This window comes from Apodemus sylvaticus, chromosome 6, assembly GCF_947179515.1.
Source record: "Apodemus sylvaticus chromosome 6, mApoSyl1.1, whole genome shotgun sequence".
Lineage (NCBI taxonomy): Eukaryota > Metazoa > Chordata > Mammalia > Rodentia > Muridae > Apodemus > Apodemus sylvaticus.
The window spans coordinates 115,875,997-115,891,695 of NC_067477.1; the positions used below are offsets into that span (position 1 = coordinate 115,875,997).

The following is a 15,699-nucleotide window of genomic DNA, read 5'->3' on the forward strand; positions in this document are numbered from 1 at the left end:
GTTTTTTGGATTTGGTTTTTTGGAGACAGGGTTTCTCTGTGTAGCCCTGGCTGTCCTGGAACTCACTCTGTAGACCAAGCTGGCCTCGAACTCAGAAATCCGACTGCCTCTGCCTCCCAGAGTGCTGGGATTACAGGCATGCGCCACCACCGCCCGGCTTAATACATACAACTTAATGATAAACAATAGTTACTGGTTTATGAATTTGCTATATTATTTTAGAATGTTCTACATATGAAAAAAAAAACTCTCTGTGAAACAGTATACCAAATCAGACTGGTGGCAGAAAACACACCACATGCTCCTGCACTGAGAGGCCATGTTAAGCAACTGATTGTTACCATTTGTGTAAGTATATTCTGTGTACACAGTGACAGAATTGCTAAAGGACACGATTCTTTTTTGTTTGATTTTTTAAAGATTTATTTAATTCATGTATGTGAGTACACCGTAGCTCTCTTCAGACACTCCAGAAGAGGTTATCGGATCCCATTACAGATGGTTGTGAGCCACCAAGTGATTGCTGGGAATTGAACTCAGGGCCTCTGGAAGAATAGTCAAAGCTCTTAACTTCTGGACCATCTCTCTAGCCCAGGACACAATTCTTATAGTGTGTCCCCATCAGTTAAGTGCCAGAGTGACAGCAATATTATAATGGTCTTAGTGATTCGAGTGAAATGTTTAGATTTTAGAGTGGTCACCTATTCTGATCAGCAACCCCATATCATGGAAACTGACACACTCCCTCCTTTTAAAAATTTTATTATGTGCTTTAATAACAAATGCGTGTCTATGCATGGTAATATATACAAGTGAATGCAGGTGCTTCAGAGGCCAGAAGAGGACATCAGATCTCCTGGAGCTTGAGACACAGGAGTTGTGAGTCGCCCGATGTGGTACTTGGAAGCCAACTTAGGTCCTCTGTAGAGCAGACAGTCCATGCTCTTAACACTGAGCCACTTCTCCAGCTCTGATGTGCTTAGTTTAAGGAAGCTGTCCAAGCATTCAGGGCCACAGTGCATCAGTACAAGGTGCAAACCATGGACCAAGGCAGGCTTAGAGCTGATGAGCCTTCCAGGATAGGTAGGAGTTCCAGACAATAGCAACACACTGGACAACAGCCAACCTAGGGGACAGGAATGCTACTGTGAAGAAGAAAAGGAGCAGGGTAGGAGGGTAATGGGAAGGACTTACTCAGCAAGTTGCAGGTTTGGGCAGCATTCCTTTGAAACCCATGAGTAGGGACCAGGTTCAGATCAGGAGACAACCAGATCAGTCCTGCTCTATCTCAGTGCTCCGCTGCCTGTCCGATGAAGGCCTCAGAGCTTCAGTAACGTCCCTTTACTTATTAATTTGTCTACGTGTGCATGCACGACAGAGGGCACATGAAGTCAGAGGGCAACTCTGGGAGCTGGTTCTCTCCTTCCAGGTGGGTTCCACGACGAACTCAGATCATCAGGTCTGGCAGCAAGGGCTCTTCTCACCCACTGAGTCACCTCCCCGCCCACCAGCAGTTCTCTTTCAACAAACGACTCCTCCAGCTAGACCTTTCCAAATAGACCTGCACACCTTACCTTACATCAGCCAAGATTCTACTTCTAAAAATAATGCCCTGCCTGCCATCCATATCCATATATATAGTGTGTGTATATATTTAAAATGTTATCATATATTATATATAATAAGTAATATATAGCCACATTTATATAAGTATAAAATTCATATATGTACACACACACACATGGAGAGAGAGAGAACAGTTGTAGTCACTATATCACCAAAGACAGTCTTGAAGGCCTGCTCCTCCCACCTTTGACTCTTTGGTGTTGGGGTGAAGAGCATGCACCCTCACACCTGGCCTTTTCAGAGATCCAAGCCTGGCTCCCAACACCCATATCTGGCAAATCACAATGGTCTGTAACTCCAGTTCCAGGGGATCTGATGCTGTCTTTTGGTGTCTGTGCCCCTGCTCACACACTGTACACAGCCACACACATTAAAAAAAAAAACAAAAAACAAAACAACTTGTTTGTTTGGTTGGTTTGGGACAGGGTCTCACTCTACAGCCTTGGCTAGCCTGTAAACTTGCTTTGCAGATCAGGCTAGCCTCAAACTCGTAGGGTCTTTACTTCTGAGTGCTGGGACTAAAGGCATATACTACTCAGCAATTTTTTTTAAATCTTTAAAATTTGTATTTATTTATGTTATTTTATCTATTTAAATGTATTTTGTCTTTAAACCACCCCCCCCCTTTTTTTTTTGAATGGCTGGAGAAATCAACAGTACTAATTGTTCTTGTAGAGGACCTGGGATTGGTTCCTAGCATCTAGTTGTGAGTAGTGGCTCACAACTGTACTGTATGTAAATTCAATTCCAAGGGATCTGATGCCTGCTTCCGATCTCCATGGATACCAGACAAACATGTGGTGCTCATAAACTTATGAAGGCTAGACATTCATATACATATAAAAGGTTTTTGAGGCAGGAGCTAATGTGTCTTAGGAGGGCCCTGAACCCCCAATCTCGCCTTAGCTGTTTGTTTGTTTTGAGGCAGCATCTCCCTATGCAGCTCCAGCTATCCTGGAACTCACTCTGTAGACCAGGCTGGCCTCAAAGTCACAGAGATCCACCTGCCTCTGCCTTCTGAGGACTGGGATTACAGGCTTGAAGTGGCTGACCTTGCTTTAGTTTGTGAGTGCTGCCAAACAGCCTGATATGTGGGATTAGCTCAGAAGTCTGCATTCCTTTTAGCTTAGCTATTTGTGTAACTGTCAACCACATGAAATCTGAAGAGTTTCATGTTTTCCTGTGCTCTCAAGATCCCTCCTGTGTGAGCATTTTTCCAGCCTCTTTGAATGCCACTCTTACATTTTTATTTTATGTTTATGGATATTTTGCCTGCATGTACGTGTATGCGGAACCTATGGAGGCCAGAATGAGATGTAGGGTCCTCCAGAGATGGAGTTACATATGGCTGTGAGACACCATGTAGAGGCTGGGAATCTAACCTCCATCTCTGAAAGAGCAGCAAGTTCTCTTAGTCACTGAACCATCTCTCCAGAACTTTTTTTTTTTTCCAGAAACAAGCTTTATTACCAGGACAAAATAATCCTCCACAGTGAGCTAACCAGATAAGGTTCCTACTTAGCCTTGAGTCTAACTTCCTGTCTAACTTAGGCTGCTACTGTACTACAGCCAGGCACTGTCCCTGCAGATGAGCCTCCAAACATGGAACTCTGGTGGGACAGAAACAAGGCTTGTGGGAGCAGAGGCCTCTCATGGGAGCTGGTAGGTCAGTCAGGGATTCTTTAAGATGGCATTCGTAAAGGCTCAAAGGCTCTGAATGTAGCTCCTGAGACTCTGAGGAGGCTTGACCAGGGCATAGTGTTAATAGCTTAAGACCTAAAGTAGGTCAAGGTTGGGGTGACTACTATTTTCTCTCCAACTGAGACACCAAGATCTTCCTTCATGGGTGAGGGAGGGGTCTGTCATACCTGTAATGTAGGGGGACCAGGTAGAAGTTGGCTAACTGCACAGCAGGCCAGAGCTATAAGAAGAAAATGGGAAGGTCAGTAGGTGCCCCTACCTGGCACCCAGACTCCTACCCTGCCTGGCCCCATGCCACCATCTATGTAAGAAGAGGCTGAAGGCAGGTGCTTCCCTGTGGGGAATGAGAAAGTGACCCTGACAGAGGGATGCCTATGCTGTGAGGGCCCCAAGCTCAAGGCATTCATTGCTGGACTGAAGGAGACAGAACAGCTAGTGGAGGGGTCATCTCTTACATAGTAGTTGGTGATGAGGGCATCAGGGTAGTCCTGCAAAGACAGGGAGGGGCAGTTAGCACTTACATATGCAAGCAGCTGCCACATTCCTGCATGGATATCACACACAGATTCTGTTCCAAGAAGACACTCCTGGCCCGATCCCGCCTAGGCTCCTGTCCTCCTGAGCCCGAGACTGTCTTAGTACATCACTCCTGCCTGTCTCCTAACCTGGGGGCAGCCAGCCTGCTAACCAGAGACGCACTCACCCGCTTCAGTTTGGCCCAGTTGTCCTGGGCTGACAGTCCATTGAGTATCCCTACCAGTGGGAGAAAGCAGCCTAGGAAACACGGGGCAAAGCCCCCCTAGGGAAGAGGAGCAGCCAAGTGAAAGCTTCAGCTTCGTGGGCACCCACCGCCCGGCAGGCTCTCCTCCCCACACCGCCAGGGCCAGGCTCTCCTTCCCCAGCCCTTTTCTCTTAGCTCACCTGATCTAACAACATCTTCTTCAGTGCATGCACCTTCGTGGTGCCGGGGATTAAGTGGTCCAAAACCTTGTACCAGCCTCCGACTACAGGGCCCTGAGAGTAAAAGACAAGACAGCAGGGCACAGTGACAGACCTAACACAAAGCTTCCCCCACCCCCGGGGCAGCAGAAACCAACACCTGAAGAAGGTAGACTCTAAGACCAAACAGGGCACAGGCCGGCCTCGGCGGGAGAGGCACTGCAGCCCTACTGCAAGCAGAACTTACCACAAAGCCACAGCCCAGGGATACCATGGTCAGAGTCCGGCCTGTCTGGTGTTGCTGGAGACCCCGCCTCTCCACCAGTTGCTGTGAGATAATGTCTCCTACGCCCATCAGTGACCCTGTACAAGGTACACAGGCGATGTCAGGACATCCCCTAAAAGGAAAGTCTGCTGACCAAATGAAGCTTGGCACTGAGTCCTAGGGCTTTGTTCTGGCCAATGACCAGCGCCTCCTTGCTGTCCTGAGCCCTCTCCTTCTCAAAGATGGTGACATCTCTTAGACACAGGGATGAAGGGTATAGCTCTGGCATCCCAGCACTTGGGAGGCAGAGGTAAGAGGACTGCTATGAGTTTGAGGCCATCCTGGGCTACATAGGGAGTCCCAGGCCAGTCAGTACATAGAGAGAGCACGTGAACTGGCATGAGCAGGCCAGGATCTACGAACACACAGTAAGCTGTAGGAAACCAGGACTGAATGCAGGTAGAAGATGAAAGCCTAAACTTCACGGCTAAGAACTAGAGGCCAGAATAGAAAAGGTCTTTTAGAACATTCCACTTCAACTATTCTTCTGGAGGTGTGGAAATGAAGGTTCACGATTTTACACAGCTGGCACAGCAGAGGCGGGCAGTGTGACTCCTAGACACTGTCCTTCTGAGGACTCCAAAATACTAGCAGATTGTGCTCAGGATGATGAGACACACTCTTTCACCAGCTCAAAGCAAAACTCTGGCCGATGTCTTCTGCTTTGGCCTTAGGGGTCTTTATTGGTAGAAAGCAGCATGGATAAATCTTTCTAAACTGTGCTCAAACGGTGCCAGTGAATGTTTTGATACTAGAAGCCTCCGCCACAGGGAAGAGTCCTGGCCATCCTTCACACACACAGGGAGTCACTGCCAGACCTCCTTTTTCACCCTTGAGTTGGCAATAGGACTTAGAACCATTTCCCCCTCAGACCTCTGTATCTGCTTCCCTGCCCCCCTAGCTGCACAGACACCCACCCCTCGAAGCCAAGACAGAATTGGAATCATCACTATTTAGAGCCTCCAGTTTGTCATGATGGTGTGACGGTTTCTTACAAACAGTGACAGGGCCGCTTGGGAATGACTGCATGACCTCCGGCTTGTCCATCCATCTCGGTGAGTAATGAGAGTCCCCTCTAGCCTCGGAGCTACACTGTCCCGATGCCCTCAATCAGCACTGGGCAAACACATTCTTCAACCCTATTCTTTGTTCTGGGGCTGGCTCTGACGTCCATGCTGGCTGCACACACAGCTCTCTTCCCCCACGCCTTCTCCGCCGCACTTCCTCAGACCATGCTAGTCAGAGGCGGCTGGGGAAAGCAAGAAACTCGAGCTGGTGATGGGCAACCCTACGTGACCTGGGCAGCTGGCCATCCAGGGCTCTTCCTCTCTCCCTCAGCGTCCCAGCCAGCCAGTACTGCCTTTCTTCCCCTGAATCTCCCTGAAGCAGTCAGACATGGTGTCCCCTAGGACAAAGTCAATTCCTGGGCGTGAAGGGTGGCCAAAGTAGAAGCTTAGACTTGGTTTCATTCCCCACACCTAACCAAGACCCTAAAAGGTGGTCAGAAAATAAACAAAAACGTACAGCCCCAAACAACAAGCTTGCTTAGGGAAGAGCCCGAGGATCTCTCTGCTCAGTCTGAGGAAATGTCAGGCTCAAGCATTAGGAACCCGAATGTGCTGCCTGGACCCAGTGGGTTAACACGTCCCTCAGACACACCGCCTCCCACTGCGTGGCCATGAGCTGTGTGCCCAGGGCTCTCTCTCCTGGACTACTGTAGCCACGCACAAAGGGGAAATGGCCCTGAGAAGGTTGAAGGCACTTGGGCGATGAAGGGACAACAGTCCACTTTGATATGATGGTGACAGTTCACAAAGGAATCAGTGAATCCTCGTGAAAGATCTGAGGTCAGTAACCATGTGTCCATCTAACCAGGGAGCCCTGGAGACAGGAAGTGACCTCATAGGGAGTAGAGTTTGGGTCAACTCAAGCCAGGGGAGCAAGGAGGTCAGAGCATAAGCTGAGGCCGACTCAGAGGCCATGGGCTACCAAAGGCTCCTAGCCAAGGGATGGCTCAGAGGGAGCACACAGCAAAGGTGTTTCCTGGGCAGGTACAGCCGCACACACCTGAGCCTCAGCATGTGGGAGGCAGAAGCACAAGGATTCTTCAAGCTCAAGAGAGCCTGGTCTACATCGTGGGTTCTAAGGCCAGAGCTGTGTGGTGAGACCATGTCTCAAGCAAAACAACCAAAATACACAGAACACACACACACACACACACACACACACACAAGGGGCTCAGGAGTTATTTGCATTTACGGTTCTTGCAGAGGACCCAGACTTGCCTTCCAGCACCCACATGGCAGCTTACAAGCATTTCTAACTCATTTCAAGATTCAGTGGCCTCTTCTGGTCCCTGTGGGCACTAGGCAGAGATGTGGTATACATATGTACACACAGGCACACACACGTTTAAACACATTTTTTTTTTTTTGGTTTTTTTTTTTGGATTTGGTTTTTTCAAGACAGGGTTTCTCTGTGTAGCCCTGGTTTTCCTGGAACTCACTCTGTAGACCAGGCTGGCCTCAAACTCAGAAATCCACCTGCCTCTGCCTCCCAAGTGCTGGGATTAAAGGTGTGCTCCACCACTGCCTGGCACGTTTAAACACATTAAAAACACGTGTACTTATTGCCTGGGTTTCTACTGCCTTGACGCCTTGTTACCCATAGGGAGGGTAGGCAGGAATATTCTTTTTTTTTTTTTTTGACACAAGCCATTCTTTTTTTTTTTTAAGATTTATTTATTTATTATATGTAAGTACACTGTAGCTGTCTTCAGACACCCCAGAAGAGGGCATCCGATCTCATTACGGATGGTTGTGAGCCACCATGTGGTTGCTGGGATTTGAACTCAGGACCTCTCGAAGAGCAGTCGGGGCTCTTAACCGCTGAGCCATCTCTCCAGCCCGGCAGGAATATTCTTAAGAAATAGAGATGTGCATATTTCTCTTTTCATAACTTATCAACAGTCAAAGAAGCTAAAGGCACAGCTGGAATACAGGCCAGGCTCCACGGTTCTGGAAGCCTCTAGCCACTGCTCAGGGCCCTCTTCGGGGTCTGTGAGAGCGCGTGGTATCCCCTGCTATAGGGTTTTGTTCGTTGGCTGGTTTCCTAGGGGTGAGACCCACACCATATTAATGAAGAGTAGCCCGTGTGCTTGTATTTAGACCGTCTCTGACTTCCGGACAACAGAATAGGGAAGGGTTCATCCCTATAGTTAAGGCGCATCCATTACGGTAGGTGCCAGCTGTAGCTGACGGCTTAGGGTGTTTGATAACCCTCCTCTGGGGAAGTGGAGGTGACTTCTACAGACTCCCAGCCAGCCACAGTATGGCATCTGTCACTTCTTTTACACCACATGTAAGAGGAGGGAGGGAGGAAGGGGTGGAGAGAGAAAGAGAGAAAGAGATTTGAGATTGAGAGAGACAGGGGAGGAGGGGAGTCGGTGCATGTGAGCAGAGGGGGAGTATCCCTTAGCCCAAGCCTTTAAGTCTAGGCCCCAAACTGCACGCATCAAGCCCGAGGCAGTACCAAGGGACAGGCCATCTTCAGAGGGATGAGGTGAGGAGAGCCTCTGTAGGTCCACCCAGGTCCATTCATCTTTGACATGGCAGTGCCTGGAAGTTGGTCTTCGGCTCATAAGAGATTATGGCCACTGGACCCGCAGTCACTCCAGGACAGCCAACGGCTTTGGTCCAGGCCAAGAGCAAAGCCTGCATTCCAAGTGAGCCTTCAACAAGAAGGGCTCAGACATTCAAACTCTATCCTATTTCCTCCAGCCCAGAACTCAAACACCCACACCAGTCAACCTCTGGATGACTCGAAGGGCATTATCTGGTTAATGGGGAGAGTGTAGTGATCTGGTTCCTCTCTTCCTGGACTTGAGAGCTGGAACCCTGAAAACACATAATGGCAGAGTCCTGGTGGGACGGGATGGGGAACTGCTGGGCAGTGGTGCCCCAGAGCCAGGCTGGGCACAGAGCCAAGCAAGTAGACATTGGTTCTGAGTATGATGACATCACACCTCTGGGTAGGTGCCAGTTCTCATCCGTCACTCCCCGCGGATCCAGGAGGTGAGGCAGGGAAAGAGATGCTTGGCTCTGGGTACTGAACTATTTGAGACCATTCCCTGTCCATGAATGGAAAAGCCCCAACTTTCCCACCGTCTTCCAAGGCACGAGTAGAGCCAAATCCCCCACTTCCCTTTGCTCCTACACTTGATTTTGCAGTCTTATGTACAGGAAAGCAGAGTGTTGGTGGGAGGTGAGACTGCAGCCGCGCAGGGAGAGGCTGCCTGGGTGAGAGGGAATGTGCCTTTAAGAATAGGGGAGGGGTCTGCAGGGAAAGACACTCCTGGCATGGACCCAGGATGCCACTGCTGACCGAGGGCCCTCCTGGCTGCTGCAGGAGCTTGAACTGACCCAGGACCCAGAGGCAGCTGAAACTCTTGAGAAGGGAAGCAGACCCTGGGTGCTCGGCCCACTCCTATCCGTAAGGATCCCACGGAAGGAAACAAACGGTCAGTTCTGCAGCTTGTTAAGTTAACCCGGACCAGCTGGGTTGACAGTGGCCAGGGCCCCAGGTATCTCAAGTACAAGAAGCAGTGCCCTAGATTCCAATGCCAGCTCTAGACCTGACTGTGTGATGCCTAAGGGCACTCCATACCCTGCTTGTGCCTCAGTTTCCCTTTCTGTAGTATCGAGGTCTGTGAGACTCACACTCAGGCTTAGTATAGATCCCAGGGAGATCAGTGTGTACAATTCGGCTGCCCTGGTGACCTGCAATGAATAGGACCAGGCCCTGGGCTCCGGGCCCGCTGGAGTCTGGAAGAGCACTCCAGAAAGGAAGGGATGAAGCTGACTCAGACTCTGCAGAACACACAGTCAACCTTTTCCCCAGGCTGCCCTGCTCATGACACTAGCTTGGCCCAAAACTGGTGCATCAGACACTTCCGCTAAACCATTTCAGATCCTGATTCACCTGCCTCTTGCTCTAGTCATTACCGCAGTTGAAACAGACAGGCTTCCTCAGGCCTATGATACCCAGGCTCTCCCTGTTAATGCCTTCGGGGCCCACACAGGTGTGAAAACGTTGTAGAGAAGAGCTAAGTGCTCCCAGTGTGGGGTGAAAGCTAGAGGACTGAGGCCTCGTCTCCTGAAATGACTATTCATCCAATCAGGCATTTCAAATCGCTTCTTAGTCAGTTCCAAGGCATGGAGCCACAAAAGTTCTGAAGAGCAGCTCTTTTGATAATATACCTTCGTACCTGCTCTCCCTTTTACTCTTGGGTAGGATGACTTTCTAACCTGCACAAAAGCTTCCCTGCTTTTTGGAAAACCCAAGCTAAGGTACTATCCATAAGCAGGCAAAGGCTGAAGTAGAAGGACTGATGACTTCAAGGCTAGCCTACGCTACACAGTGAGATTCTGACTGAAAATAACCAGCTGGCACAGGCCTTCAGTCTCAGCCCTTGGGAGGCAGAAGCAAGTTGGGCAGTGGTGGCGCACACCTTTAATCCCAGCACTTGGGAGGCAGAGGCAGGTGGATTTCTGAGTTCCAGGCTAGCCTGGTCTACAGAGTGAGCTCCAGGACAGTCAGGGCTACACAGAGAAACCCTGTCTCAAAAACCAACCAACCAACCAATCAAACCAAAACAAAACAACCCCGCCCCCTCAAAAAAGGAGGCAGAAACAAGTAGATCTCTTGAGTTTGAGGCCAACCTGGTCTACAGTTCCAGGACAGCCGGAGCTACACAGAGAAACCCTGTCTCAGAGAAATGAACAAAACAAACAAAGAAAAGTGTTGCCAGCCATCATCGGAAGGGCCAGCTCCTTGAGCCTTCAAGTTTATTATACGTTTAAAACAGTCCCAGGGGAGAACTAACTATATATATAGTCATGCGATACTCATGTGCATGCGCACACAGACACACACAAACACGCTAAATCATGTAAAATAAAATAAAAGGCACAGAAGGCCAGGCATGTGTGCAGGCATGTGTGCAGGCATGTGTGCAGGCATGTGTGCAGGCATGTGTGCAGGCATGTGTCCAGGCATGTGTGCAGGCATGTGTCCAGGCATGTGTGCAGGCATGTGTGCAGGCATGTGAGGCTGCAGCTTCTGCCTTTAGGACTGTGAGTACATAATAAGTAACACTTCCAAAGCTTCTCTCAGAGATAATTCCTGTAACTGACCTTTTAAGTTCTAAATGAGGAAACTGAGGCCGAGAGGTTTATTGATGTGGACTAATTAGGCAGTTACTAAGTGCTATGCTCTGAGATTCAGATCTTGGTCTTCTAGCTCCAAGTCTGAAATCTCTGTTGTTTCTCGGTGTGAGCTACCCCATGGGACCTCTGGAGACACTGTTCTCTGACAACGGTCCAAAATGGTTAGGTGAGCTAAGCCCACCCCCACCAGGTTGGTCCAAACACCCTGTCTGGAGAGGGAAGAGGGCAGTCTGTGAGACGCAGCAGCCTCAGGCGCGATGTGTACATAAGACTGCAGAGGCCAGCCCAGGCAGACCATGGTCCTCAGTGAGCCACAGTTCTGCACTTGTGCCCTTGGAACTTTAGTTCCCGCCCTTGTTAGCTATGGATCATTGAGGTAGGGAAGCATGACTGTCCTTTCTTTTCCATTCTTAGGGCTACAAGGCAGGACCTTCTATCTGGCAACTAGGGGCCCTGAGGGAATCGGAGGCTGGGCAAAGGGCCCAGCATGTCAGTTCCCATCACAGCCACACAGTCCAGCATGAGTCACCACACACTCAGCCAGGTGAGTCATGCAGGCCGGACACTCTGAGGACAAGAGGTGGATGGGCACAGGATGCTATCAAGGGGCCAGAGAGGAGTAAGAGTCTTCCTCCTGGACAGTCACGCAGTTTCTAATGCTAACATATGGCTATTCTGCTAACAGGACCTCTGGTCTACCTACCCTTTAGCCTCCCTTTTTCCCCTCAGCCCTCCTCAGAACATGGGTTCTTTTTCTAAGCATAGGCAAGATGTGTTTTGCCTGACTGTCCACTGCACTGCTCTGATGACCAGAGGCCTGCTGACGCGTGCCTGTCCTGTCCCCTTGCCCACTGCATTGCTCTGATGACCAGAGGCCTGCTGACGCGTGCCTGTCCTGTCCCCTTGCCCACTGCATTGCTCTGATGACCAGAGGCCTGCTGATGCATCCTCATCCTGTCCCCTTGTACCAGCACTTTGCCCCCCCCCCCATTCTGTGGCTTCTGTATGCATATGAAAATAATTCAGATTTGCCTGAAAATTTGGCCAAGGAGGAATCTAAGATGTGCTTCAAAGCAAGCACCCTTAGAATGGCACCAGTCATAACAACACTGAATAACCAGCAAAAGGAAAGTGGAAACAGACACAGGAGGCACCTGGAGGTAAGTACTCTGTGAAGCTACTACTTCGTCACTGACAGAGTAAGAAGGCCCCAGTTAGTGTACTGACAACATGTTTATAAGAAAAGCCCAACAATGATAGGCTAAGGTCAGGAGAGTGCTCATCTAGCCAGCTGTGGCAGCCTACATCTGTGATGTCAGCAATCGGGGCTGAGAAGGGACAGCTGCGAGTTCAAGGCCACACAGTGAATTCCAGATCAGCCTGGGCTAGTGTGACTCTTGTCTTAAAATAAAAATGAAATAAAAACTGGAATATACGGGGGCTGGAAAGATGGCTCAGTGGTTAAGAGCACTGACTGCTCTTCCAGAGGTCCCGAGTTCAATGCCCAGCAACCACAAGGTGGCTCACAACCATCTGTAATGGGATCCGATGCCCTCTTCTGGAGTGTCTGAAGACAGCCACAGTGTACTCATATACATAAAGTGGTGGCGCACATCTTTAATCCCAGCACTTGGGAGGCAAAGGCAGGCAGATTTCTGAGTTCGAGGTCAGCCTGGTCTACAGAGTGAGTTCCAGGGCATCCAAGGCTATACAGAGAAATCCTGTCTTAAAAACCAAAAATTAATAAAATAAAATAAAAAATAAAAATAAATAAATAAATAAAATAAAATAAAATAAATAAATCTTAAAAAAAAAAAGACAAGTTAAAAATAAAATTGTAAGCCGGGCAGTGGTGGCGCATGCCTGTAATCCTAGCACTCTGGGGGGCAGAGGCAGGCGGATTTCTGAGTTCGAGGCCAGCCTGGTCTACAGAGTGAGTTCCAGGATAACCAGGGCTACACAGAGAAACCCTGTCTCGAAAAAACCAAATCCAAAAAACAAAACAAAAAAACAAAACAAAAACAAAAACAAAAACCCCTGTAATATATGAACTGAGGAGAGGGACTCAACAGAATCCCAAAGCTGATTACTGATTCAGAAGTGTTCCCTTTTAATATGATTTAAACTTTAGATATATGACTGTTTTATACACGTCACAATAAAAAATTACATACTAGCTGGGCGGTGGTGGTGCACGCCTGTAATCCCAGCACTTGGGAGGCAGAAGCAGGTGGATTTCTGAGTTCGAGGCCAGCCTGGTCTACAGAGGGAGCTCCAGGACAGCCGGAGCTATACAGAGAAACCCTGTCTCGAAAAAACCCAACTCCCAAACACCGGAAAAAAGAAAAGAAAAGAAAAGAAAACCAAACCAAAACCATCACCTAAGTTTTTAAGGGCTTTAGGTCTTGCTTGACAGACTGTACATCTCTCTGTTTTAGATTTATTGTTATCATTTTAAACTGTGTGTGGTCTGTGTGTGTATTTGTGCAAGTGAGTGCAGATGCCCCACGTGGTTAGAGGTGACAGATCCCTCTGGAGCTGGAGCTGGAGCTAAGAGTGGCTATGAGCTACCTGACCTAGTGCTGAATCCTCTACAGAGCAGTATGCTCTGGTAACCTCTGGGCCATCTCTCTCCCCTCTCCCCTCCAGCGTGTGTCTCAAAAATAGCTCACCCTCCAAACAGACATAATAGTTTGGGAGAAGCGAAATGCTTCCCGGGGCTACAGGAGGAATGGGTGCCGTGCTATGGGCCCTCTCCTCCTCAAATCAGCCGCTCTATTCATACTCTGGTCCCAGAGTGGCACTCACCAGCTGTCAGAATCTGGACTTTCCACGGGTGTGCAGCCAGGGCCCTCTGGTATGCTCGCCAGAGTGCCATGCCTCCTGTCAAACCAAGAGGAGAAGTCACTCCCACTGTCCCTCACAATAAAGAACATGCCTGTCACTTCCTTATGCTCGCTAACCCTACTTCCAAATTCTGCAAGTCACAGAGGCCTCGGAAAGGCTGCTTACTGGGCAGTGTCCCTGCCTTGTGGTCACTATACAACTGGAAGGGAAGCAGTTTTGAGTAACCTGATCCTGAAGCAGGCATCCAGTCCTGATCCAGACACTCATGAAATTAGTGTCCATCCAGAGTCTGGGTTCCACCCCCCAAATAAACACGATAGGTCCCCAAATTCAGACTCAGTTGGAACTAATCCACATCCTTTATGAGTGCAGCAAACACCAGAAATAAACTAAGGACCTGGGTCTGTAAGGTCACATGAGCGGCAAGAACTCTCGGCCCACAATGCTTTAAGCCAGTGATGGCCAAGAACCTCCACTCACCTGAGTGCCAGCTCTGCGCAGAACCTTCTCTCACGTGACCAAAACTGGCTCAGGGACTTCCGTATTGAGCACCGCCTCTTCCGTCAGCCTGCCGGCCGGGCTGTTGTTTGGACACAAGCAGTCCAGGAGGAATGACGGTGGGTGGGGCCTTTGATGCCCCTTGGAAGGTGGCTAGGCAGGCCCTTCTCACGGTGTGGGACAGTCTGTGCTTCCCTGAAACTCGGTTGCCCCACCCCCACGCTCCCAGGCTCAGTCTCCCGGAGGTAGCCAGGTCTGGACGCCCTTCTCAGTTTGGAAACTTGAATGCTGGATTAATACAGGTGTCTGTATATGTTGTCTCTGTATTGTACCCAAGCTCCCAAGTGAGCGGAACTCAGACTTGTTCTATTTTTGTTCTTCATGCTAAAATTTTAAGTTTTGTCTCAAATATCTTTTGGGACAAGCAACTTTCAGAACCACTAGCATAGCAGCAGAACCCGAGAGCCTGAGCTAGCTGTCTTAAGGCTTGGTCATGCATTTGTAAAATGACCCAGCTTGCAATCAGGGCTCCTCAAATTCTAGGGATGTGTAAGAGGGGACTCAATGGAGGGCTTGTTTTATGGGTTTCTAGAGTCATGTTGAACAAAGAGGCATAAAACTGTTTTTAAAACCAGTTTAGGAATCTTAGTCTCCCTCCAGTTGTAACACCCTGCAAATCCTTCCTGAAGTAGGTAAGGATGTATACATTCCCAGGCCTCGAAAAAAGGTCGACTTTCCTGCTCTCTATCTGCCCACGCCAGCTCATTTATTCAGTCCCCGTATGAATAATGAAGGATGGATTCTATTAGCTATTAGAGTAAGGATTCAGGGGAATTAGATTCCTGTGTACAGAACATGCTGAAGGAATGAATTTCACTAGTAGATGTAATAAGGAATCCAAATGTGCAAGATTGGAAAGTGGTTTTAAGCAACAGTATATGGATTCAAGCCTTATTCAGATAGTTTAACCTCTCAGAATCTAATTGTCATTACATAAGATAGTACCTACCTCATAGAGCGCTCAGAGGGGTATGAAAAGCACCCCAGAGCAAATGCTTATTATCTTTTGTCCATCCCACCTTCTCTGAAGAACATCTTTATCCCCACATGAGAAATATAAAAGTTCCTTAGTGAAATTTGACCTGAAGTTTCTGGAGGGGAGGGGCCCGGCACCGGAAGTGAACCAAGGATCTTGTACACGCTAAGCACATGCCCCTCCGCTGAGCTACATCCCAGCCCCAGGATGGGATCTTAAAGGATAATCAGGATTTAGGTGTTGTTGGCGAAGGTGACAGAATAAGCGAAGGCACAAGGGAAGATGAGCAAGAACCAAGAGCGGTTCTTCCATGGATAGAAAGGGAGAAAAACAGACTGAGGAGAAACAGCTTGTAGGAAAGGAGAAAGAGCAGAGCAGAGAATATTGCCCACGTCTACTTCTGAGTTCAAGGCTGAATCAGCACCAGGCGCAGGGTTGCTGGCTCAAGCCTCTAGTTCCCCCCCAGAGCCCATCTTCTCTACCACTGGAAACACAGATGT

The 15,699-nt window shown here is 49.0% G+C and overlaps 1 protein-coding gene across 2 annotated transcripts; it reads right to left on the minus strand.

Annotated features, from left to right (window-relative positions):
* Nucleotides 1-746: 746 nt before the first annotated feature.
* On the minus strand, nucleotides 747-14,251 carry Mpv17 (mitochondrial inner membrane protein MPV17). Of its 2 annotated transcripts, XM_052186261.1 has the most exons (8): nucleotides 14,146-14,250; nucleotides 13,627-13,701; nucleotides 4,514-4,629; nucleotides 4,249-4,341; nucleotides 4,031-4,126; nucleotides 3,783-3,815; nucleotides 3,495-3,547; nucleotides 747-1,126 (listed from the first exon to the last, which is right to left on the minus strand). In XM_052186261.1, exons 2-8 carry the CDS (start codon nucleotides 13,694-13,696, stop codon nucleotides 1,057-1,059), a joined length of 531 nt encoding a protein of 176 aa, XP_052042221.1. In that variant the 5' UTR covers nucleotides 13,697-13,701; nucleotides 14,146-14,250; the 3' UTR covers nucleotides 747-1,056. The 2 variants fall into 2 exon arrangements, with proteins under 2 accessions (XP_052042221.1, XP_052042222.1); XM_052186262.1 differs by lacking the exon at nucleotides 3,783-3,815 and having other exon boundaries at nucleotides 14,146-14,251.
* Nucleotides 14,252-15,699: the final 1,448 nt, after the last annotated feature.

Bases quoted from the DNA above. Each gene is read 5' to 3' on its own strand.
- Mpv17 (XM_052186261.1), bottom strand. From the start codon at position 13,696: ATGGCACTCTGGCGAGCATACCAGAGGGCCCTGGCTGCACACCCGTGG. The intron at 4,342-4,513 runs GTAAGTTCTGCT...TTTTACTCTCAG, and splicing joins CCCTGGGCTGTGGCTTTGTG to GGCCCTGTAGTCGGAGGCTG. The intron at 3,816-4,030 runs GTGAGTGCGTCT...CTGTCTTTGCAG, and splicing joins ACTGGGCCAAACTGAAGCGG to GACTACCCTGATGCCCTCAT.